Source organism: Bos mutus, chromosome 7, assembly GCF_027580195.1.
Source record: "Bos mutus isolate GX-2022 chromosome 7, NWIPB_WYAK_1.1, whole genome shotgun sequence".
NCBI lineage: Eukaryota > Metazoa > Chordata > Mammalia > Artiodactyla > Bovidae > Bos > Bos mutus.
In genome coordinates, this window is record NC_091623.1 from 82,412,316 (window position 1) to 82,434,722 (window position 22,407).

The 22,407-nt window shown below is 50.7% G+C and overlaps 2 protein-coding genes across 12 annotated transcripts; one reads left to right on the forward strand and one right to left on the reverse strand.

Moving 5' to 3' along the window:
* Positions 1-532: 532 nt before the first annotated feature.
* On the forward strand, positions 533-9,270 carry ZNF672 (zinc finger protein 672). 5 transcript variants are annotated; one of them, XM_070374216.1, is made up of 4 exons: positions 533-686; positions 4,309-4,364; positions 5,175-5,281; positions 6,767-9,270. In XM_070374216.1, exon 4 carries the CDS (start codon positions 6,991-6,993, stop codon positions 8,386-8,388), a length of 1,398 nt encoding a protein of 465 aa, XP_070230317.1. In that variant the 5' UTR covers positions 533-686; positions 4,309-4,364; positions 5,175-5,281; positions 6,767-6,990; the 3' UTR covers positions 8,389-9,270. The 5 variants fall into 5 exon arrangements, with proteins under 5 accessions (XP_070230317.1, XP_005911806.2, XP_070230316.1 ...); XM_005911744.3 differs by having other exon boundaries at positions 4,309-4,359; XM_070374215.1 differs by having other exon boundaries at positions 543-1,223; positions 4,309-4,466.
* Positions 9,271-9,944: 674 nt separating this feature from the next.
* Positions 9,945-18,150, reverse strand: ZNF692 (zinc finger protein 692). Of its 7 annotated transcripts, none has more exons than XM_070374208.1 (12): positions 18,017-18,150; positions 17,120-17,307; positions 16,805-16,836; positions 16,262-16,525; positions 15,671-15,719; positions 15,448-15,570; positions 14,943-15,161; positions 14,778-14,855; positions 14,603-14,681; positions 13,072-13,186; positions 10,432-10,531; positions 9,945-10,289 (listed from the first exon to the last, which is right to left on the reverse strand). In XM_070374208.1, the coding sequence occupies exons 2-12, from the start codon at positions 17,293-17,295 to the stop codon at positions 9,992-9,994; spliced, it is 1,533 nt and encodes a 510-aa protein (XP_070230309.1). In that variant the 5' UTR covers positions 17,296-17,307; positions 18,017-18,150; the 3' UTR covers positions 9,945-9,991. The 7 variants fall into 7 exon arrangements, with proteins under 7 accessions (XP_070230309.1, XP_070230307.1, XP_070230308.1 ...); XM_070374206.1 differs by having other exon boundaries at positions 14,943-15,164; XM_070374207.1 differs by lacking the exon at positions 18,017-18,150 and adding an exon at positions 17,841-17,931 and having other exon boundaries at positions 14,943-15,164.
* Between the last annotated feature and the right edge of the window lie 4,257 nt (positions 18,151-22,407).

Sequence of the window (22,407 nt, forward strand, 5' to 3'; positions counted from 1 at the left end):
GCAGGGATTAAGGTAACAGGTATCAAGTGTGGCCTCTTTGTAAGAAGTCATTAGCTAACTAACGGGACTTTCGGGCGGTGGCCCCCAAGGTCACTCCACCTCGGGGCACCCCTAGCCAGGCTGCGGCCCCTGCGGGGATATCTTTCTGCGTCCACGCCTGCCCCTGTGAACCGCAGAAACACAAAAGTATACACGCGGACTCCGCCACTAGGCCCTGAGGCTGTGCACGGAGCTCAGAGCCCTTTCCTCTTGATTGGGCGGGAAGAGACCCCGGTGGGACGTAGGCAAAGAAGGAGGCAGGGATTGGTTGAGCCCAGGAAGAAGGTGGGGCCTTGACACGGAGGGAGGTGGACCGGGAGTCTCCTGGGGCTCCGTCTATTGGTCCCGCCCCCTTACTGGAATTCTGCCCCGTGCTGCTAAGGCCGAACCGTTAGTGGAGCCGTCTTACGTCTCGTAGTTTTCCCAGCAACCGGTGACGCACCGGCGTGAGGCAGGCCACTGGCCAACCCGGGAGAGCGGGGCTGGCGCGTGATCCTCAATCCCGAGGCACCTCCCAGTTCCCCCCACTAGGCCGCCCCGCGCTCCTTCCCTCCTTTCCCCGCCCCAGTCCCGCAGTCCGGGAGGCGGGGGTCAGCGACCCAGCTGAGTGGGAGCCGCGCGGTGTCCGAGGAGCCAGTCGGCGACCGGTGAGGGGACCGAGGGGCGGGGGGGAGGGCTGGCGCGGGGCAGCGATCCCCAATTGTCGCCCGGCTTTTTCACTCAGCTTCGGGCGGCCAGCGTCTGCCGCCGTGAAGAACGCCTCCGTAGCAACTAGTGACGCAGAGGCCCAGCGGAGCAAGGGATTGGCCGGCCCGTGTCCGCTGCTGCCGCGCGGCCTGCTCCTCCCAGGCCTTACCCTCGGTCTGTCCTCGCCAGTCTAACCGCTGTGACCTTCGTTGCTGGCGGCCACACGACGCAAATATCGCCAGGCTGAGTCCGAATAAAAGGGCAGCGGCAGCCTCCGGGTCCCGACCATATTAAACGCCCCCTACTCTACACTACGTTTTTGGTGCCCTGTCTTGCCCTTCGCGTGGGCTGGCTCCTAGGGCAAAGAGTTGAGGTGGGCCCAGGGATGGGAAATTTCGTCCAAGGAGAATCTGACCAGCAACTCATGACGAAAACTAACTGAGGCGCCCGGGATTGGCTGCGCTGCGGAGAGGGGCCGGGGAAGGCGACCTGCTCAGGTGCGGCGTTCCTCATTCCTCGAATAGTTGTTTTCAGTTCCCGTTAAGTACTAGACGCCAAGCCTTAAAATGAGTAATCAACGTCACTACTTACTCTAAGCCCACGGTGTTTGTCGAGGGTCTGCGAAAGCGCCACGCTTCTCTAATCCCATTAAGTAGGGTTCTTTGCGGGGTTGGGGAGCAGTCGGGGAGGGGAAGGACTTAAAGGTTTTGCAGAACGTTTAGGATGCTTACCAGGTAGGAGTCAAACCCCTTTTTCAGAGTTCCTCAAAACTGTCCTGGGAAGAGTAAATCCTAAAAACTCAGCAACTGCCGTTCTCAGACTTTACACCTACCTCTTTTCATAGGAGACGTTATAATAGTTTCCTCTACTGAGTTTTCTCAGGCAGGAGTGTTAGGCACACGACTTCCCTGTCCAAGGTCACACAGCCAGCCATGGAAGACCCAGAACTTGGATACTTGCCTCTCTAGTTCCCCTACAGAGGTTGCAGTTCCCACTTAGTAAACCAAGGCAGAGTATTTGCAGTGTATGCAGTGGATAGGGCTATGGAGGATAAGATGACTAGAGAGAGGCACTCTCCTCCAGGAACCTAATGCTTGAAAGAATAGCATTCCAGATTAATACATCATTTTTAAAAAGCATTAGGTGCCTTATGTGTGCCCAACTTCTTGCTAGGCCCAGGAAGAATGCGAACCACCTTATAGTCCTTCCCCTCATCCCGCTTCTGGGCTCCTCTGGCTCTTCTGAGCTGTAGTCTTGCCCGTGTGTCAAAGGAATATAGAGAATAAACTGTACTGCTATGTTCTCTCCCTGTCAACATACATACCTTCTCCACACTTCCCAGATTTCACAGAAAAAATCTTTGTGGAAAAAAGTTGCAAATGAATCCGCTTGGATCATGATCAGGCTTGGGCAGTTGAGGGGAAGAGGGAACTGTCGTTTCTGTTTCCACCAGTTCTTTAAACATATCTGGATCTGAACGGACTGGATCTGAAGCTGGAAGAGACAAGGTCTTTTAAAATACTGGACCTTGTTTCTGTTAAGGGAAAGAGGGAAGTGAGGAGTGGCCACTTTGCTGCTCTGGATTTCATACCTCATCCTCACTTAGAAAAGAGACTGAAACCTTTCCGAGTGGACTGGGAATCAGTCTTTAATGTTACTTTTACTGACTGTTCAGAGTAAAGCCAAGGAGGGGGCTGGAGGAGTGGAGGTGCTCAGTAGGATTTCTGCGGAGGGATTATTGGGGCTGAGTACTGAATGAAGAAGGGAAAGGGCTTTCAGGTAGAAAGACCTACAACTGGAAAAGACCCATATTAGGCTCCAGAGGGCAAGGGAAACTTTTCCATCCGTCCAATTCCTCCCCCCTCCTCCTCCCAGCCGTGAAAAGTGTATCATTTGCCTCTTAATGGATGTAAAATTTCGTCTGCCTCTAGGGGTATCTCAGAGTCCTTGAGACTACACTTTCATTAAGCCTGGGGCAACAGAACAGACTTTAGAGCTGGGACTAGGGTGGAGTTTAAGTATATAGAGAGAGGCCAGCAGAAGAATCTTCTCTCCCAAATGCAGCTACCACTCTCCAAACCTCTTCTAAGGCCAACAGTTTCCTTTCTCATTACCAGGATTGCAAAGAATCAAATGCAAGGCACAAGTGAGCCCCAGTCCCATGGCAGCCTGTGAGGTCGCCTGGGACTTCCTGATCTGCTACCATCAACTGGCCGGGGCCAGAAGGGTTGGAGACTATCAGGGAGAATCAGACAAGCCTCCTGGCCTGCCATCCCTTCCCTGTCCCTGGACCCACTTGCCGCCTGAGTGGTTCTAGAAAAGCTCACACCACAGGGGAACCTTAGGTCACACAGGGGTGCCCAGTAGTACCCACCTCAAAGGACTGGTAGGAGGAGGAAAGTGGTACATACACAGGAACATACGAGAGCCATTCCATATTGATGCTAGTAACAACTAGGAAAGTAGCAGTAACAACTAGGAGAGTAGCTTTGCACTAGTCACAACCCCAAGTCCCAAACAGATCTACATGGCACTGTAGATATTCACTTTCCCAAAGAGCAGATGGACCCTCTGGAACGTGTGGCCAGAGCCCTTCATCTTAGGAGATGAGAAGAGTGGCCATCTTCTCTGGTTCTAAGGGTCCGGGAAGTTAGTGACCTTTCCATGCAGTCCCCTCCAGGGATTGTGAGGTGGGGTAGCCTCCCTTTGTATGTGTTCCAAGCCATTTGGCCACATTTGTAATCATCACTTGTCTTAAAAACAGGTGAAATAAATTATAAAATATATTTCATTATTTCACTTAACCCAATACATCTAAAATTTTATTTCAACATACAGTATTAAACATTATTCATGAGATATTTTGCATTCTTTTTCATACTAAGTCTTTGAAGTTAGGACCGTACTCGACCCTTATAGCACATCTCATTTGGAACCAACCATATTTCAAGTTTCAGTTGCCTCATGTCACTTGTGGCACAGCTGAGGCAGCCCTCAAACCCACATCTGCATCCAACTCTGGTTGAAAGAGTCTTCACAATGCCCCAGAAATGTTGGCCTGGCAGAAAAGATAACCAGGGAGGAAAATCTTTATTCTGACTGAAGAGTACAACTCAGAAGAAAAAGAACTACACATCTCTCACAGAAGATTGTTAGTAAATGTACCAAATCCTGATTTAGTCCAACACTCATGTGAACCATTAGATATGACATGAAATGCTGGCAATATCTATTAAGAAACAAATACGTTTTGTGGTAAACGAAACTCAGAAATGTATTGTGATGTTAAGTTTTGCCATTAGCTTATCTTCTTAGTACTTGTCTTTTATTAGTTACATATAATAAATCTGTAAGTATTAAATGCTTAAAAGCTACTAAAATTGAACAACTATGATTTTTTGTAAATTCACACATAATTATCCCCTTCCCTCTTTAAAGCCTCCCTCATACTTATTTTTTTCCCGAAAGTCAAAGAAATTTGGTGGTATAACACTTCAAAATTCAATCAGGAAAATGATGGTTAGGACAGTCTGGAAATTGTTCTGTTGGCAGGGTAATACATTTTTTTTTTTTTTTTTCCAGATTTTCTTCCAGGCATAGACCCTTTGCTTCAAGGGCAAGCTCCAGTATGGGGTAAGGTAAACAGAAGTGAAACTTGAAGGATATACCCTGACACTCAAGCACCAAACCTGCACCCTAGACCGGGGTCTTTTATTCCATGTCTGTAATGGGGCAAAATGGTATCTTTGTTTATGTCATTTATGTGTGTGTGTTTATGTTTGTGCATTTGTCTTACCTTCCTTGGACATGTACCCTTGAAAGTGGTAGCCTGGTAGAGGGTTCGATCCCAGAAATTTGGTCTGAGAGGTGCCAGGGTCTCCAGAGACACTCAGGTGAGGGGGAACACTCACTAGGACATAAGCCCTGCTTTCCTTGGCATTTGGGATCAACCACTGACCCTTGAGAGGTTTTATTCACATGAGAGCAAACATTCCTTTGATTTTGACCAGTTAGAATCAGCAACCCAAGCAAGTGTCTGGGCTGAAAACTCCTTCTGGAAGAACCAAGAGACTCCCTCTGAAGTTTGCTCTCAGGTCTGCAGAGGTCTCTTGCTCCTAATTACAGATTTTGTTTAAAACTCTTTGAATAAGATGACCAGGATTTAAAATATTCCAGTGTACCCCTCCCTGACCCCATCTCCAAAAACAAGTATGGGCTGGGGCAAGCTGGGGGGATGTCATAGATGAAACATAATTTAGAATGTAAATAAATGCTGAAGGTGAGTGAGTAATCTGTGATACTCTTCTTGTTAAGTTTTTTATACTTGAAAATATCTGTTTAAAAAATACTTCTCTTTCAGGAAATGTTCCCTTCTTCTTTCTTCCTGCATTTGTCCTCTCTGCTCAGTTTAAAATCACATTGTTCCTCTTATTTTATCCCTCCTGCAGGGCACAGCACACCCTGCTCCAGAGGCACAGAGAGAAAACATCCTACATCAGCCACTCCTGCCTAATAGTACCGAGGGGAGCAGAAGCTTCAGAGCCCACTCCTGCAGGTCTGTAGCTTTAAAGCCTTCTTTAAATTGAGTCCATTTGCATCCAGAAGATTAGAACCCCATCTGTGGGGTGTTTTAACCACAGCTCTGGAAATTTAGAGTTGCCATCTGCTGATAAGAAAATGACTGATGACTATTGTTTACTTCCTATCTCTGATCTGTTGGGTGACATGGCTGTAGTTGATAGTGACTACACCTGTCTCCTATGTCCCACTGAACTGAACTGGGGACAGAGCCGTGGGTCTTGAGGCAGTCAGTGGTGAGGCCAGCCAGGTTAGGAGAGCAGCCCCATTTGTGCTTTAGATAGAGGGCACAGGAAGTTCTGTGCACAAATGCTGATCCTGCTCATGGACAGCCATCTGGGCCAACTTGTCAGAAGGATTCAGGGATACCATTTGAGATAAAGAGAATAGCAGAGCAGATTTCATCCCCATAAAGGGGCTTCTTTGCTACTTCAGGTTCTCAGATCCTTGGAGCTGGGGTAATGAGGAAAGTCTCCAGAATGTTTGCAAACAACTTGGATGCCCTGAGAATTAGAAAGGATTTTCCTTCTTCCTTCCTCGCCCTCCCTAGAAATTTGAAAGGCACTTCTTCAATAATGGGCTGCCCTTGTGGCTCAGCTGGTAAAGAATCTGCCTGCAATGTGAGAGACCTGGTTTGATCCCTGGGTTGGGAAGATCCCCTGGAGAAGGGAAAGGCTACACACTCCAGTATTCTGGCCTGGAGAATTCCATGGACTATAGTCCATGGAGTCGCAAAGAGTCGTACATGACTGAGCGACTTTCACTTCACTTTCTTTAATAATACCATCAACTTTTGATAATATTCTTTTACCCCTTTCCTGGGTCCTGAGTTGCTTCACTTTCTCAAAGTTAGGCCAGGGAACTTGAGACTGTGCCCTGGCGTGGAGTGACTGCTTATCAGGTGCTATCCAAAGCCAAGGAGCAAGACTTTAGTTTTCTCAAATACCTTCCCTTGCTCAGGTCCCAGCTATTCCTGAGCCTGTTGCCCTAGCTGCTGCTGCTTGAGGGGGTTATGCTTCACCACTTGCAGTCTAGGCCTGGCTCAGTTAACATTGGTTATTCAGGAAATCCTGAGTCTTTGGAAGAAGGCTTTGATTGGTTTAGGCCTAGGGGACTTCTCATTGCCCATCCCTCCTTGGTCATTTCCTAGTGCATCACCAGGCCAGGATCCCTGGTCCAAAGCTATAAAACAAGCTGGACACTCTTCCTCTTCTGAGCACTGTACTGGAGGCAAACTTCCCTCTGAGTCCCTCCTGCCCTTCCTAGTGGCACAAGGACACACCCCTCCCTGGCCTATATTTCTCAGACTCCCATGGTTTTGCCTCCTCTCTTGAGAATGGAATTCAGGGATGACCTAACTGAGGGAGCTACAGAAAACAGGGAGCCTGTGCTTGACCCTCCATTCCCCAAGGTGTAGCTGTCATAGATGTTGCTGGAGCTCACAATTACCTTCTCTCTGCAGGGCTCATGATACATGGTAAACCTGGCTGCAGCCCACCTCTGAAACAGCCACAGCACCTGCCATGAGAGAAGGAACCCTGGAATCTACAAACCAGTTTTCCAGGCCTCTCTCCCTTCCCTTTGCTACTGCTCCCTTTCTATGCCTTAAAAATAACTCAGATGAAGGTGGACTCCAGAGTGTGAGTGGCACTCTGCACGCTGAGGGCTCCCGACCTGGCCCTCACCATGTTCGCTGCCTCAGAGGTGGCAGCGGGCAGACCTTATGGGTGCAGTGAGTGTGGCAAGAGCTTCCGCTACAGTTCAGTGCTGCTGCGGCATGAGCGCGTCCACAGTCGTGACAGCAGCTTCCGCTGCCTAGAGTGTGGCGAGCGATGCGCAGAGGCCTCTGACCTCCGTGCACATAGACGCGCTCACGCGGGCCAGACGCTCTACATCTGCAGTGAGTGTGGCCAGAGCTTCCGCCACAGCGGCCGCCTTGACCTGCACCAGAGCGTACACAGGCGGCGCATCCGCTCCTGCCGCTGCCGAGCTTGTGGCGGATGCTTTCCACACCTCCCGGCTCTGTTACTGCACCGGCGCCGCTGGCACCCTCCCGAGAGGCCCCACCGCTGTCCGCTGTGCCCTCGAGCCTTCCGCCAGAGTGCGCTGCGCTTCCACCTGGCACGGGCGCACCCATGGGGAACACCTACTGTGCCTGCTGACACCCTCCACCGCTGCACACAGTGCTCGCGGGCCTTCCGCAGCATCGCTGGACTTCGGAGCCATTTACGTGTTCATGCAGCCAGGAGCCCCAGTGACTCCACACTTCGGCAGCCAGGTGCTCCGGACACACACCAGTGTGGTGTGTGTGGCAAGACCTTTGGCAAGAGTTCCACACTAACGCGACACCTGCAGACGCACTCGGGTGAGAAACCTTTCAAATGCCCGGAGTGCGGCAAGGGCTTCTTGGAGAGCGCCACACTGGTGCGCCATCAGCGCACACACACGGGCGAGAAGCCTTACGCCTGCGGCGACTGCGGGCGACGCTTCAGTGAGAGCTCCACCCTGCTGCGCCATCGACGCAGCCATCAGGGAGAGCGGCCACATGCCTGTGCCACATGTGGCAAGGGCTTTGGGCAGCGCTCTGACCTGGTGGTGCACCAGCGCATCCACACAGGTGAGAGGCCCTTCCCATGTACTGAGTGCGGCCGCTGCTTCAGCGACCGCTCAGACCTCACGAAGCACAGGCGCACACACACAGGTGAGAAACCCTACCGCTGTGAGTTGTGCGGCAAGTGCTTCACATGCGTCTCCAACCTCAATGTGCACCGGCGCAACCATGCTGGCCACAAGCCCCACAAGTGCCCTGAGTGTGGCAAGGCCTTCAGTGTGGGTTCCAAGCTGGCACTGCACCGCAAGACGCACCTGGGCGAGCGGCCAGCGGAATGTGCAGAGTGTGGCAAATGTTTTAGCCACAGCCGCTCCCTGTCACAGCACCAGCGAGCTCACAGGCGTGCTCGTGCCTCCACTGCTCCTGCTGCCACTGCCACTCAGCCCAAGGCAGGCACTGCACTCATCGTTGCTGGGCAAGCAGGACAGGAAAAGCCAGGGCTTTTTTTGTCTCAGTTGAGAGAGACTTGTTGAGACTTCTCTGGGGTGGGCTAGACAAGCACTCATACAATGCCACAGGGACGGTGGGACAACTCGCAGACAGAGGTCTGTGGAAAGACAGCATGGCCTATCACCTTTCTCCATCTCTCTCGGTAGAACTTCACCTGGCTTCTCGCCGCACCCCTACGTCTATGTCGCTTGTCAGCTCCTTGCCTGTCCTCAGCCCTTCCTTCTTCCCCTCTGAGGTGTAGGTTTAGGGAAAACCTCTCAGACCCCACGAGTAGAACAGCATCCAAGTATTGATGTTTCACATCCCTGCTGCTGTGCTCTCAGGTCTGTCTTCCCATCATTGTTCTGTCTTCTCTTATTCCATCTCCTTTTTGCAGCCTGAGTCCCCTCTACCTTTTCTTTCTGGGTACTTTTGGTATCCTATCTCTTCAGGTAATGACTATAGATGTGGCTAGAGTCACATCCCACCAGTGGTCTTCTTGCCTCTTCCTTTCACTTGGCTGTTAGTCTCTTGCTGCTTTTTCCCTCAGCTTCTGAGAGATGGGAAATTTGCAGAGAAATAGTGGGAGAGCTCACTTTTCCGAAAGATATCTCCACATCAGAAGCACTCAGAGAAGTGCTTCACAGCATGTAAAGGTGGGCATGAGCCCTCAGCATAGCTGCCCACCTGTCTCATGGGACAGACCTGTTGGTGTACAGATCAGGGTGCTTCTCAGGATAGTGTTCTCCAGGTAGGGGACAATAGCCTGGGACCTGAGTCAAGACCACATGGGTCCACAAAGCTAGGCACTGCCAAGTGGAGTGAGAATGCTATGTACAAATCACGCTTGGAACCATAGGAAAACAGCTCCACAGAGGCCACAGTGCAGGGCTGAAAATTCCCTGGAATTGGCCTTTTTTTTTTTCTTGCAGGTGGTGAAATAAAGAACTGTTTGAGTTCTAGATGCCAAGAGCTCCCTTTGTTAAACCTGAGGCTGCTGTATTCACAGACACCAAGTCACCCAAGAAACAGGCCCTTTCAAAAATCAAGGTCTCTGGTCCCTTCCCAGGCTACATCAGCAACCGTGGATGTATAGCCCCCTCATTTTTTCACTGGAAGGCAAGACTCTTCAGGGGCCCCTATACATCTGGTTGTCTTGGTTAACAAAGAATAGAAATGTGGCCCCGAGTCACATACCTCTAATCCTTCTCCAGCCCATCCCTCTGGAATGACCTAGTGATCACACCCTGCCTTGCTTGAAGGCAAGAGTGTGTGTGACTCTCCACAGAAAAAAGGGAAGCCCCAAAGTGAATTGGAAAAGAAAGCCGGGTCCTCACAGTGGGGGCAGGTGGGGGACTGCACTTAGGGTACACTCAGGCACATTCCAGCAGAGCCTGTTTCTAAAAGAATCAAGATTTCTGTACCTCAGGTGCCAAAATACTCACTCTGCCCACACAAGTCTATGTAAAATACTGGGTTTATTCTGTCCTTTAGGAAGACTCAAGTAGCCTGGCTCCCCTAAAATCTGGTCTTGCCCCTGCCCTGCATTCCCCATCACCCTAGTTCCTGGACACCAGGCATCTTGCCCTTCTTGCTCCTTTCCAGTCCCTGGGACCTGGATCCCCAAATTCTGAGGAATGCTTGCTGCTAAGGGAGCAGAATGGGAGCCTGAGGAGCCAGAGTGGACCTGGATCCTTCACTGGCCCCCAGGGATGCAGAGGCCAAGATGCTGGAACAGGACTCCACTGGACCGGATAGTTCTTGTGGGGCCAGGAGCAAGGCCGGGTGGCTTTTGCTGCGATGAGCTGCAACACTGTCGGGCTTCTCAAAGCGCTTGCCGCAGAACTCACAGGGGAATCGCAAGGCAGCCACCGTCTCTGCATGCTTGCGCCGGTGCCAATTCAGGGATGCCTTCTGGCGGCAGGTAAACCCGCAGATCTCACACCTAAACCAGGAGGAGAAGAGTGAGGGCAGGTGCCTCAGCCCATCTTGACCTCCCCAGGGGCTCCTCCTGGTCCCAGCTTCCCAGGTGTCCTTCCAGCACCTCCCCACTTCACCCCACACCAGGCTCCCTTCCCCACACTCACTGTAGGGGTTTCTCTCCAGTGTGGATGCGCCGGTGGATGACCAAGTTGCTGCTGGTGCGGAAAGACCGGGCGCAGAACTCACAAATGTAGTCTCGGGTGTCTGTGGGCACACAGGGGATAGCCAAGCATCCATCCCCAAACTGAGGCCCTCCTTGGCCCACCCCTTCCAGTCCTCCAAAGGAGTACTGTCCCTATTTAGTCTGCATGTCACTCCTCCCAGCCCCACAACAGTGCCCTGTGACCTGACAGACACCCTGTGGGTATCAAGAGCCAATCCCCTCTCCTTTCTCCCTGAACCTGACCGCCAGCCTGGTACATTTCTCCTACACCTCCTGCAGCAGCGGAGATAGCCATCCTTTTCAATGCATCCTGTAGTCTTCTGCCCAACCACTGCTCTGTATACCCTGCCATCAGACCACACACACATGTACCTACAGCCTTCATCCCCATCACTAACTTGCACTCCACACAACTCCTGCTCCAGGCTCTCTCCTCAGTCACTACAACTGGTGTCAATTTGTTCTCTATATGTCCAGCCCTCCACTCTCCTGGTTCCCAGACCCTCACTAACCTGGCCCCCCTACACTCCTCAGCCACCACTCCCAGGTTATGCACCATCACTGCACCATGTAGAAATCACAATTTCAAGCATCCTAGTTCCAGTCACATCCTTTGTCCTGTTACAGTAATCCTACAACTCCAGGCTGCCAGTTCAGTGGCCCACTGTCTCCCTGCCTTCTCTGACCAGTCCATTTCCAAGGCATCTTCATGGCCTTCCTTCACTTTACCTGTCTCTCTCTTCCTTAGCTATATTTTCCTGGTTAAAACCCAACTCAGGATAAATACAACACTTGGTTGCTCCAGGCCTGCAGATACATGTGTGTTGAGCAGGGCAGACAACCTACAACTCCCCACTACCCCACCTTGGGCTCTACTTTCATACACAACTGCAAGCCTCGAGCTTCCCCACTGCCCTGCCACAGTACCTCTGCATCTCCTTGGTCAGTTCACTCCCACTTTCTAGAGTCCAGAAGGGCATTTTCCACATGACCTCCTCTTTCTACCAACCTCACTCAACAATGACCTCATTTTATAAGTCACCCAGAAGAAAAGAGCCAGGAAAGAAGGCCCACATCCTCCCCTCACCTAATCCACCAGGCAACTTGCTTTCTGTGCCCATATATGTGAATAGTCCCTGCTTCTCTGTGGCTGCCTTCCAACTGTGCCCAGACACACCCCCTCCTCACTGACTTGAGGTTGCCCAACCCTGGCATCAGCAAGCCTTTCCTCTCTGTGGGATCATCTCTGTATGATCCTGCCCTCCAGCTTATACCTACTCCTCTGCTTGCCTTCACAGCAAAACTCCAAAGAGTTGTCCGTACTTGCTATCTTTACTTCCTCAGCTCCTCTCTGCTACAGACCCACCCGCTGCTGGCTGTTATCTCCCTTGTCACATGCCATTTTCTCATCTGGTCAAGGATAGCTTTCCACTACCCTGTCTGGTGGCCTGTCCACATCCTCATCTCACACAGCTCGGCAGCACTGGCATAGGTCACCCCTCCCTCCTCCCTAGAGCGCTTTCTCCACTTGGCTCCTCAGATACTGCTCTTCAGCTGCCTCCCTGGCCCCTCTGTAGCTGACCTTCCCACCTGCCCTGCTCAGACCTCTTCTCTACCTATGTTCACTCTCTCCCTGTAGAAGCACTCCACCCACAGCTCTAAACACCATCCAAGTGCTCATGATGAACAAGTTTTTCTTTTTTACCCAACATCTCTGAACTTCAGATTCATGTTTTCTGGGACACCTGATTAGCATGTCCCAAATAAAATGTCATGTCCCTTTCCTGAAACCTGCTTCTCTGTCATTTTCAGGGAATCACATCACCTTCTACCCAGTTGCTCAGGTTCAAATCTTTTTCCAAGTCTTCCCTGACTCTACAGTCCTACCCATGGACAATCTGTTCTACCCACAGTAGCCCTGGCTCCATCTTCACTCGTCAGTCTCCAGCCACTTCTCACCAACTCGACTGTCCAGGTCGTCACTACTGTGCTGCACCTTTCTGCGGTCCCTCTATTCTTCACATGGCTGTCACAGTGCTCCTTTTAAAATCAGTTGTGTCCCTCCCTCCAACATACTGGTGCCCATCACATGTGGCCAGGAGCCAAGCCATCATGAAGATGGTCTTGGAGGCCTCTACCACCTATTTGACCTCTCTTCCTTCCTTTCTAACCTCGTGTCTTCCTCTCCATTCCTGGATCATGCTTGGAGATGCCAGTTTAGGGTCCTCTCATGAGCTGCTTGTGGGTGTGGCTAAGCCTCCATTCTCTCTTCACTTAGGTCTTTGCTCAAAGCACTTTTCACAGCTCTTGTGGCCCAGTGCCAGTAGAGTGGACATCTTACAAGGTGAGTACTGCCTGCTTTATTCACTGCCAAATCCCAGCACTTAGAACAGTTTAAAGCAGGCAAGATCTCAACAAAAAGAGAGGGCAGGATGAGTGTGTGAATGAAGAGTTATCCCAGAGCAATGTGACAAAACCTGCAGATAAGAGGTGATGGGCCTCGTGGGGAAGGTGAAGGTACCCACAGGGGGAGGTGACAGGACCCACAGTGGGGAGATGAGAAGGCATTTCTACCACTCACCACTGTGCAGCTTCACATGCTCCTTCAGGTGTTTCTTAAAGTTGAAGGACTTCCCACAGGCTGGCTCTGGGCAGGAGAAGGACTTTTGGTGGATGTGCTGGTATTTCTTGTGGTGCTAGGGAAGGAAGCACATGGCTTTCTCAGGGAGACCACCAGAGCTGACCCAGCAGGCAGGCTCTTCTGCCCTCTTCCTTAACAATTCTTGTCACTGCCTCACCTATAGTCCAGTCCTCACCTATAAGTGAGCACCCCAATCCCATCCCTTCCTGATCCCACCCTGTCCTTACTCTGCCCTGCCCTCAAGTTCTATTATCTCACCTCCTTGTCACCTCACCCTGCAATGCCCAGTTCCCTGAACAAAATGCAGTTCTGCTGACATTCCTGGTTCCCTAACTATATATTTGCCATCTGCCAGGGATGGGAACACATTTTAGGTGGTTATGATTATTCTCCTTGATATCAATATCAATGCCCAACAGTGTCTCTCAGATGGCCTACATTTTACTAATAGCTCACCATGGGGTTATATAATTTTCTCCTAAATGTGCTTTGGAAACACGCACTCTGTCAATTTGGAACACTTTTAAGGGTAGTGTGTTCTTCAACCTTAACTCCCCAAGTATTTCTAGGAAGTATTTCTCTTTTTATCTGGTCTAATTTTCACATTCTGGCTCACTAAGCTGCATGAGCTCGTTCCCTTTCTCCATAATCCCATTTCCCCATATTTAAACTACTGCTGGGAGCTACTTCAGTCTCCTTCATTAACAGAATCAAATATGTCTGACCAGCCCTGCTGTTCTTATCAAAAGCCTAGAGCTTTGCAACCACATGGGGACCTTCCCCTTCTCCCAAATCCCATCCACCCAGGCCTCACCATCCCTCTGGTCTAGGGTCCCCCAGCCTCAGAACCCTGTGAGAGCTCTCGCTGAGTGTGGGGCTTGGACTCTTCCCGCTCTGTGCCTCACCTCTCCTGTAGTAAGGCTGAGGACAAGACTGTCTCCTAAACCTTCTAGTGCAGGACCACCCACATAAGCCAGCAGAGCAAGGCAGTCCAATGGACTGAGGAACCCTAGCACCAGGACACACTAATGAGAAGCCTTGGGCAATGCTTAATCTTTCTGTGTTCCTTGTTTTCCTCATCAGAAAAGCAAGAATAGTATCAGCGCCCACTCCACAAGAATGTTGAGAAGATCAAAAGACTCAACACATATCAAGTACTTAGAACAGTCACTAGCACCTCAAAAGCCTGAGGAATGCCACCATTATCTCCATGTGGTCAACAGAGGGCTTGTGCAACAAGCAGTAGTGGCAGCAGCTGTGCACCTGAGGCTTGGTGTCCTGCCTTATCTACCAGTCATCTGGATTAGTGATTATAACTGTAGGCAAGCTCTGCACATCCATCCCAACCCTTCTCTCCCTGGCTCTGAATTCCCCCCACACCCCAGGTTTCTTTACCTCAGTTTCTCCTTCAGCCCTCCTCCTCCACCCATGAGGCTACACAGAATCCAACCTGTACCCCTCACATCCTCACATTCAAATACTGCCGGTTCGAGAAGATCCTTCCACAGCCAGGGAAGTCACAGGGCAGCAGCTCTCTTTTGGCAGCTTTCCTGAGGAAGGAAAACAGGAAGCGGGAGGACTTGTGCAGGCTCTCTTCCACCTCCCTCCTCACCCTTCCCTACCAGGGCCCCTTTCCCCAGTCCTACCTAATTCTCTTGGGGCCAATCTGAGCAGTGTCCTCATCCCATGCCGAGGCCAGAGCAGACTGAGCCTGACTCCCAGGGCTATGGGCAGCAAAGAGGGAGCAGAGGGCCTCGAGGGAGGGCCATGTCCCAGGATGCCCCTGCCCTCTGTCTCAGCCATCAGGTTACCTGGCCAGGGGCTCAGTCTGCTGGTCTGCTTGAGGGGTCCCCCTGAGCTCTGGCTGGATCCTGACTTCTACAGGCCTGGGAGCTCCAGAACCCAATGAGGATGCTGATGAGGATGGCGAAGCAAGAGGAGCTGGGACAGCTGCAGGGGCCGGGGCTATCTCCCCATCCTTAAGTGCATGGGTGACAGGGGAAGGGGGTGGTTTGGGGACATCTGGCTCACTGCTGAAAGGAGAATGAAGAGGAGGAGGGCATTATCTCATGGATCCTCAGCCAGCCCCAGCCCAACCCCAATCCCTAAATTGCAAAGATCCCAAACTCACTTTCCACCCAGTTCAAAATCTCTAATTCTTTCTGCCTTCCCCAAAGCCTACCCTGCCCTCTCCACCAACAAGCCACTCCCTGAAGTCTGCAAAGCAAAGCTCCAAGAGCCCCCTGCCCCAGCCACCCCCACCCTGCCCCGCAACTAGCCCACTCTGTTCAGAATCCTCCCTCAGCCCCAACTTGCTCATCTGGGGAGGAGCTGTAGGTCCAGGGACTAGCATCACTGAGCATTTCCTCTTCATCCTCCTCTTCCTCTTCCCCATCTTCTCCGAGGGATGGGAAGGTCTCCGGTGGGGGTCCCGCCCCCCTGCAGGTCCAAGGAAGGCAAGTGTGAAGTCCTGCTCCCTCACTTCCATTGTCCACCCAGGTCTATCTTGTCCCCCGCTGTTCCCCAACCCCAGACTCACCTGGGCATCCTGGCCTCCTGAGCCCTCTCATCACAGTTAGATTCCAAACCTGTTGGCATGGGTAGGGTCAAAAGGGAAGGAATTCTGTACTGGAGGGATGAGGACAGGTGAAGTTCTAAGGCCTGAAGTGGTGGGAAGACTCTTAGGAAGAAGGAAGAGGGGGAACAGGCTACTGGAGTGGGAGGGATTGTTTGATTTTAGACATGGTACATTTCACATGGCCCAAAAAAAGAAACAAGTATAAAAAGGTACACTGTGAAAAGTCTCCTTTCCAATCTGTATTCCAGCCACCTCAGTCTTCCTATAGGTAACCTGTTTTCCTATATGCCCTTCCAGAAATTTTTATACATTCATAAGTACATACAAATAAATTCCTTTTTTCTCTTATTTATCCACCAGTGGTAACATACAATACATCCAATTCTGTATTCTGCTTTTCATACCTAAAAATATATTGAGGATATATTTCCTTATCAGCAGAGTTTTTCCACTGAGAAAGGATAATTTTTGAAGAATGGGATTCTGAGTTTCAGAATAGGGTTCTGAGTTCCCCTCTTTTTTTCTCCATAACTCTTCTTTCCCCCAGCCTACCTGCAGGCTCCTGCCCACTCTTGGCCTCTGGGCACCAGCTCCTCTCATCAGTACTTGGAAGAGGGGTCAGATTTGGCTCCTCTGGAGATTTGGGGCCTGAAGAGGGGCCCCAGGAGAAGGTGTGGCCAGCTGAACACTCCCACACAAGCCCCCCATCTTGGCCCCCAGGTCCCCGAAGCCCAGGAACCAGGCTGCACTCCCGGCTGTGAGCGTGAGATAGAAGCACCAGATACTGCAGTCCCTTGGGGGCCACAGGCTCAGGACCTAGAGCAGTAAAGGCAACAGTCAAGAGTGAGCTGGGAGGCCCTCTCGTCTCATCCTGGAGAGCCACATTCAGACAGCCCTGTACCCCAATCCCCTACTCCCTTCTCCACAGGTGGCCCCTCTCAGCTGTCCAACTCCCCCCATCTCTTCCCAAACTCACTCAAGGCTCCCTCTGATCCAGTCCCCATAGGGAGGGTATTTCTAGGTCACACCACTCCCTGTTGCCCCCTCTTCCCTCTCTGGCTCCTAATTCTCTACCCCAAGCCATTCCCTACCCACCTGCACAAAGCACACAGCCTGAAGAAGTGTACCTGCCAGGGGGACAAGAGGCAGGTCAAGTGAGGGCCCATGTGACCAACTGCCCTCAGCTCTAGCCACTCACACACTTAAGGGGTCCTCTATCCTCTGGGAACCAAGAGGTGGGGGAAGACCGTGGGAGGTCACAAACCACACTGGCCTTGCTTCTGAAATGAGAAATCTGCCAGTGGGAAGGAGCAGCAGGACTATACTTGGTGTCGGGGACAGGGGACGGGTAAGGTGCTGGGTGTTGTAGCCTGGGTCCCCTCCCTCAGAACCCCTGACCCGGGCCCTAACCGGTCCAACAGGAACTTGGCCAGCTGCGAGTGCAAGGAGAAGCCCAGCTGCTCCTTGAGGAGGCACCACTGTTCCATATGGCCACCCAGGCGGATGCGGCACTTGCTGCGGCGTGCATCCAGCTGCCGCCGCTTCTCCCGCCGCCTGCGGGACGCGTCCGCAGGGGAGGCCGCCATGAGTACCAGGGCCTGCGGGGTGGAGGAGATGCTGATCGGATACGGGTCCAGAGGCCCCGGAGGAGATGCTGATCGGATACGGGTCCAGAGGCCCCAACTCCACCCTTTGCCAGGGCCTCAGTTTCCTCATCGGTGAATTGGGAAACCAAACCACTGCAACAGCATTCGCCACCACCGGGTCCAAACCACATCTGCTTACCTGTCAGGGCGTGTAAACTAGTGCTAGGCGGTGGGTATCGTGGGGGTGGGAGGTAAGGGGACAGCATCAAAGTCAGAATGGCCTGATACCCGGCACACTGAAGTGCAGAACTGGAGCTATGGGGTAAGAAAATTTCAACTAGGGCGGGGTAAAGGGTAAGGTAACAGTGTTATATTGAAAAAGGCCTGAGTCTTTACTGGTAAATGAGGGAAGAGGTCGTTTGCACTGGAAGAGCTCCTCACAGTTGGGACGACTTGGGTAGAGCCGGGGCGGGGGGCGGGGGGAGGGGCGGGGGTCTGGAGGGCACCCCCCCACTCCGTTCTGGGCCGCCCCACTGAACACTCACACTGCGTCGGATGGACCAATTCCTAAGGCAGCTCCCCGGCCGCCCAGAGCTCCCGCCGCGACCCACCCCCACCCCGGCCTTACCTGAGCGCCCCCACCCGCCCTCATCCCGACTGCGCCTGCGCCTCCCCCGTGTCGCGCGCAGGCCCGGAGAGCGGCGGAAGGACAGGGGCCCACCTCGCGCGCGCCGCCGGTGTTTCTCTTTTAAGAGGAACCCGTCCCCCTTCGCGTCGGTGACTCCAGCCTGGAACTGGCGCCGGAGTTTGGGGGAAGGGGAGAGTCGAAGGCTGCCTGCGTGCGCCTGCGCATTGGCCACTCAGCGCAACGCCTGCTGGGAGCCGTGGTTCCCATACAAACTGCTCACGCTCCTGGCTGAACAGTGCAAAGGCTATAGAAGGGTCGCTGCCCCGGCGAGCTCCTGTGTTTGGTGGCCAAAGGCTTAGGAAATGGAGTTCATAGGCCCTCCTCCCGTGCGCCGACCCCAGCCCCTTCAAACATCCCAGGGATGTGGCCTCTGCAACTGTTCCTACTTTGTAATTTATCTTTTATTCTCCCTCCCAATTCCCTGTTCTCCGACAGAAGTGACCTGGAGAAGGGAATGGCAACCCACTCCACTATTCTTGCCTGGAGAATCCCATGGACAGAGGAGCCTGGCAGCCTACAATCCATGGGGTCGCACAGAGTCAGACATGACTGAAGTGACTGAACACGCACGCACTACAGAAGTCATCTGAAAAGTTGACCAGATTTGCTGTGGACTGGAATCAAGATTGCCGGGAGAAATATCAATAACCTCAGATATTGACACCACCCTTATGGCAGAAAGTGAAGAGGAACTAAAAAGCCTCTTGATGAAAGTGAAAGAGGAGAGTGAAAAAGTTGGCTTAAAGCTCAACATTCAGAAAACGAAGATCATGGCATCTGGTCCCATCACTTCATGGGAAATAGATGGGGAAACAGTGGAAACAGTGTCAGACTTTATTTTGGGGGGCTCCAAAATCACTGAGGATGGTGACTGCAACCATGAAATTAAAAGGTGCTTACTCCTTGGAAGGAAAGTTACGACCAACCTAGATAGCATATTCAAAAGCAGAGACATTACTTTGCCAACAAAGGTCCATCTAGTCAAGGCTATGGTTTTTCCTGCGGTCATGTATGGATGTGAGAGTTGGACTGTGAAGAAGGCTGAGCGCCAAATAATTGATGCTTTTGAACTGTGGTGTTGGAGAAGACTCTTGAGAGTCCCTTGGAGTGCAAGGAGATCCAACCAGTCCATTCTGAAGGAGATCAGCCCTGGGATTTCTTTGGAGGGAATGATGCTGAAGCTGAAACTCCAGTACTTTGGCCACCTCATGCGAAGAGTTGACTCATTGGAAAAGACTCTGATGCTGGGAGGGATTGGGGGAAGGAGGAGAAGGGGACGCCAGAGGATGAGATGGCTGGATGGCATCACTAAGTCGATGGACTTGAGTCTGAGTGAACTCCGGGAGTTGGTGATGGACAGGGAGGCCTGGCGTGCTGCGATTCCTGGGGTCACAAAGGTCGGACACGACTGAGCGACTGAACTGAACTGATTCCGCACTTCCGTTCTCTCTTCAGTTGACTCCAATGGAGCTTTTCTGTCTTCCAAGCCACTGAACGGCTTATGTCAATGTCACCCGGGGCAGTCACTTTGTTAAAGGCAGTGGTCTGTTCTCTGCTTCTCTGCTGCTGCTGCTGCTGCTGCTGCTGCTGCTGCTGCTAAGTCACTTCAGTCCTGTCCAATCTGTGCGACCCCACAGACGGCAGCCCACCAGGCTCCTCTGTCCCTGGGATTCTCCATGCAAGAATACTGGAGTGGGTTGCCATTTCCTTCTCCATCTCTGCTTCTCTACCCTTAAAGCAATATCTGACAATGTAGATATTTCCCTCCATGACCCCTGTCCCCTCACAGAAGTTTGGCTTCTGTGACTCCACACACACCTGGTTTTCCTCCCTCCTCACTGGCTCTTCCCTTCCTTTGTTGGATCCTCTTCAGAGAATCAGCTTGGGGTCTTTCCGTGGACCAAGTCCTCTCTCTTCTGGACTTTTTTCTTCTTGTTTGATTTATTTTGCCCCTTGGCTTTAAAGGGCTTCCCTGGTGGCTCAAACGGTAAAAAAGTCCACTTGCAATGCAAGAGACCCAGGTTCCCAGTAAATGTTACCATCATCCACCCACTTGTTCAGAACAAAAACCTCAGAATCATCCTTGACTACATCATCTAGTCCTGCTGATACTATCTGCAAAAATTTGTTGTGAATCCGATCATTTCCAGCTTTTTTCACTGCTAAAACCTTACTCCAGGTCACCTGTATTAGTTTTCTGTAGTTGCTGTAACATCTCCACAAACTTGGTGGTTAAAAACAACAGACATTTTTTTTTACTCATAGTTATGAAGGCCTCAAGTTAGTATGAGGCTGTCATCAGAGCAATATTTCTGCTACAAGGATTCTAGGGGAAAATCCTTTCCTTGCCTCTTGTAGCTTCTGGTGATGAACTGGCAATCCCAAGCCTGTGGCCACATCATTCCAATTTCTCTCTAGTCATGTTGCTACCTTTCCTTTTGTCTGCATCAAATCTCCCTGTACTTCTCTTTTATAGGGACATTTGTGAAAGTGTTTGGACCCACCTAGAAAATCCCCAAAAAATAAAATCTTAAGACTCGATATTAAAAAAACTAAGATCATCTGGGCCCATCACTTCATGGCATATAGAATGGGTAAAAGTGGAAGCAGTGACAGATTTTCTCTTCTTGGGCTCAAAAATCACTGCAGATGGTGACTGCAGCCATGAAATCAGAAGATGCTTTCTTCTTGGAAGGAAAGCTATGACAAACCTAGACAGCATATTAAAATGCCAAGACATCACTTTCCTGACAAAGGTTCGTATAGTCAAGGCTATGGTCTTTCCAGTAGTCATGTAAGGATGTAAGAGTAGGACCATAAAGAAGGATATGTGCAGATGAATTGATGCTTTCAAGCTGTGGTGTTGGAGAAGACTCTTGAGAGTCCCTTGGACTGCAAGGAAATCAAACCAGTCAATCCTAAAAGAAATCAACCCTGAATACCCATTGGAAGCACTGATGCTAAAGCTCCAATACTTTGGCCACCTGATGTGAAGAGACAACTCATTGGAAAAGACCCTGATGCTGGGAAAGATTGAAGGCAGAAGGAGAAGAAGGCACAGAGGATGAGATGGTTGGATGGCATCACCAATTCAATGGACATGAACTTGGGCAAACTCCAGGAGATAGTGAAGGACAGGGAGGCCTGGCATGCTGCAGTCCAGCAAAGAGCTGGAATCGACTTAGCAACTGAACAAAAATAACAAAGATAATCCAAATAATCTCTCCATCTCAATATCCTAAAACAATCACATCTACAGAGTGTTTGCTAGATTGATCTGCTTCCTTCTGCTCTCACCCACACAAGGCAGGAAGGAGGAAATCTCCTGCTTAAAACATTTCATGGTCACCAGTGCAATCCAAAACCCTTACTATGACATCAAGGCCTGTGTGGTCTGACCTTTAGCTGTTTCTCTGGCCTCCCCGACCTTTCCTTACTTTGTCCACTCTGTCCTACTAGTCCCACTTTTTTTTGTTTGTTTTCACTATTTTTCTAATGTACCAAACACGCTGGAGAGAGTCCCTTCTCTCTGGAATACCCACTCTCCATCTCTTCATGTGGTTGTTTTCCTTCTTATTATGTAAATCTCAGCTCCAAGTTCACCTACTCAGATCCTTTTTGTCATTCTCTGCCCGCTGTGTCTATTTCCTTCACAGCACTTCTAGTTCTCTGAAATTATTTGCTTGTGTGTTTGTTGTCAGTATATGATGATTGTTGGCTATCTCAGGCTTCTCCTGTGCAGCCTAGACAGTCAAAATAACATGGTATCCAATCATAAACTACCCCTTAGGATGAATCCAGTATGTCCTGCCTATATCATACTCTTGAATTATGATACCAATGACTCAAAATGGTATTTGTCTGCCTAATATAAGATTGGAGGAAAGATCACTCACATATTCCAGATACTTTACTAATTAAAAAAGATCCTTCATTAATCCAAAGAATAGGACTCCACAGGGGACAAACAGAAAAAAAAATATTTTCTTTCCCTTCATGGTCCCTTAGTAGACATCTGTAAAATCCTATTTTCTCTTTCCCATGGATGAAATTACAAACAAGTTTAATAATTCTTGGTTACTCTTAGATAATAATAATAATAATAAAAAGTCCCTTACTTGATTTGAGACTCAAGCACACTCTTGGTTCTCTCAATCTGACATGGTTCAAAATTACAAAGCTCTAAACCCCTTAATCCTCCAATAACCCTCTCCAAACAAATCCCCCTTTTTTTCCCCCTCTCAATCTCTCTTCAATTTCTTACATCACTGAAGTAAGGGATGAACCAAGCCTCTCAATAGTCACCTTCCTTTGTAGGTACTGAAGACAAGCACTAACTTCTTTGGCATGGATGGGAAGAGGAAAAGTGAAAGTGAAGTCACTCAGTCGTGTCCAACTCTTTGCGATCTCTTTGTCCAACTCTC

Excerpts from the sequence above, each read along its gene's own strand:
- ZNF692 (XM_070374206.1), bottom strand. The coding sequence starts at position 17,295 with ATGGCGGCCTCCCCTGCGGACGCGTCCCGCAGGCGGCGGGAGAAGCGG. Across the intron at positions 13,187-14,602 it reads CGAACCGGCAGTATTTGAAT|CACCACAAGAAATACCAGCA; the intron begins GTGAGGATGTGA and ends TTCCTTCCCTAG. Across the intron at positions 10,290-10,431 it reads ACTGGAGAGAAACCCCTACA|GTGTGAGATCTGCGGGTTTA; the intron begins GTGAGTGTGGGG and ends CTCCTGGTTTAG.
- ZNF672 (XM_070374216.1), top strand. The coding sequence starts at position 6,991 with ATGTTCGCTGCCTCAGAGGTGGCAGCGGGCAGACCTTATGGGTGCAGT.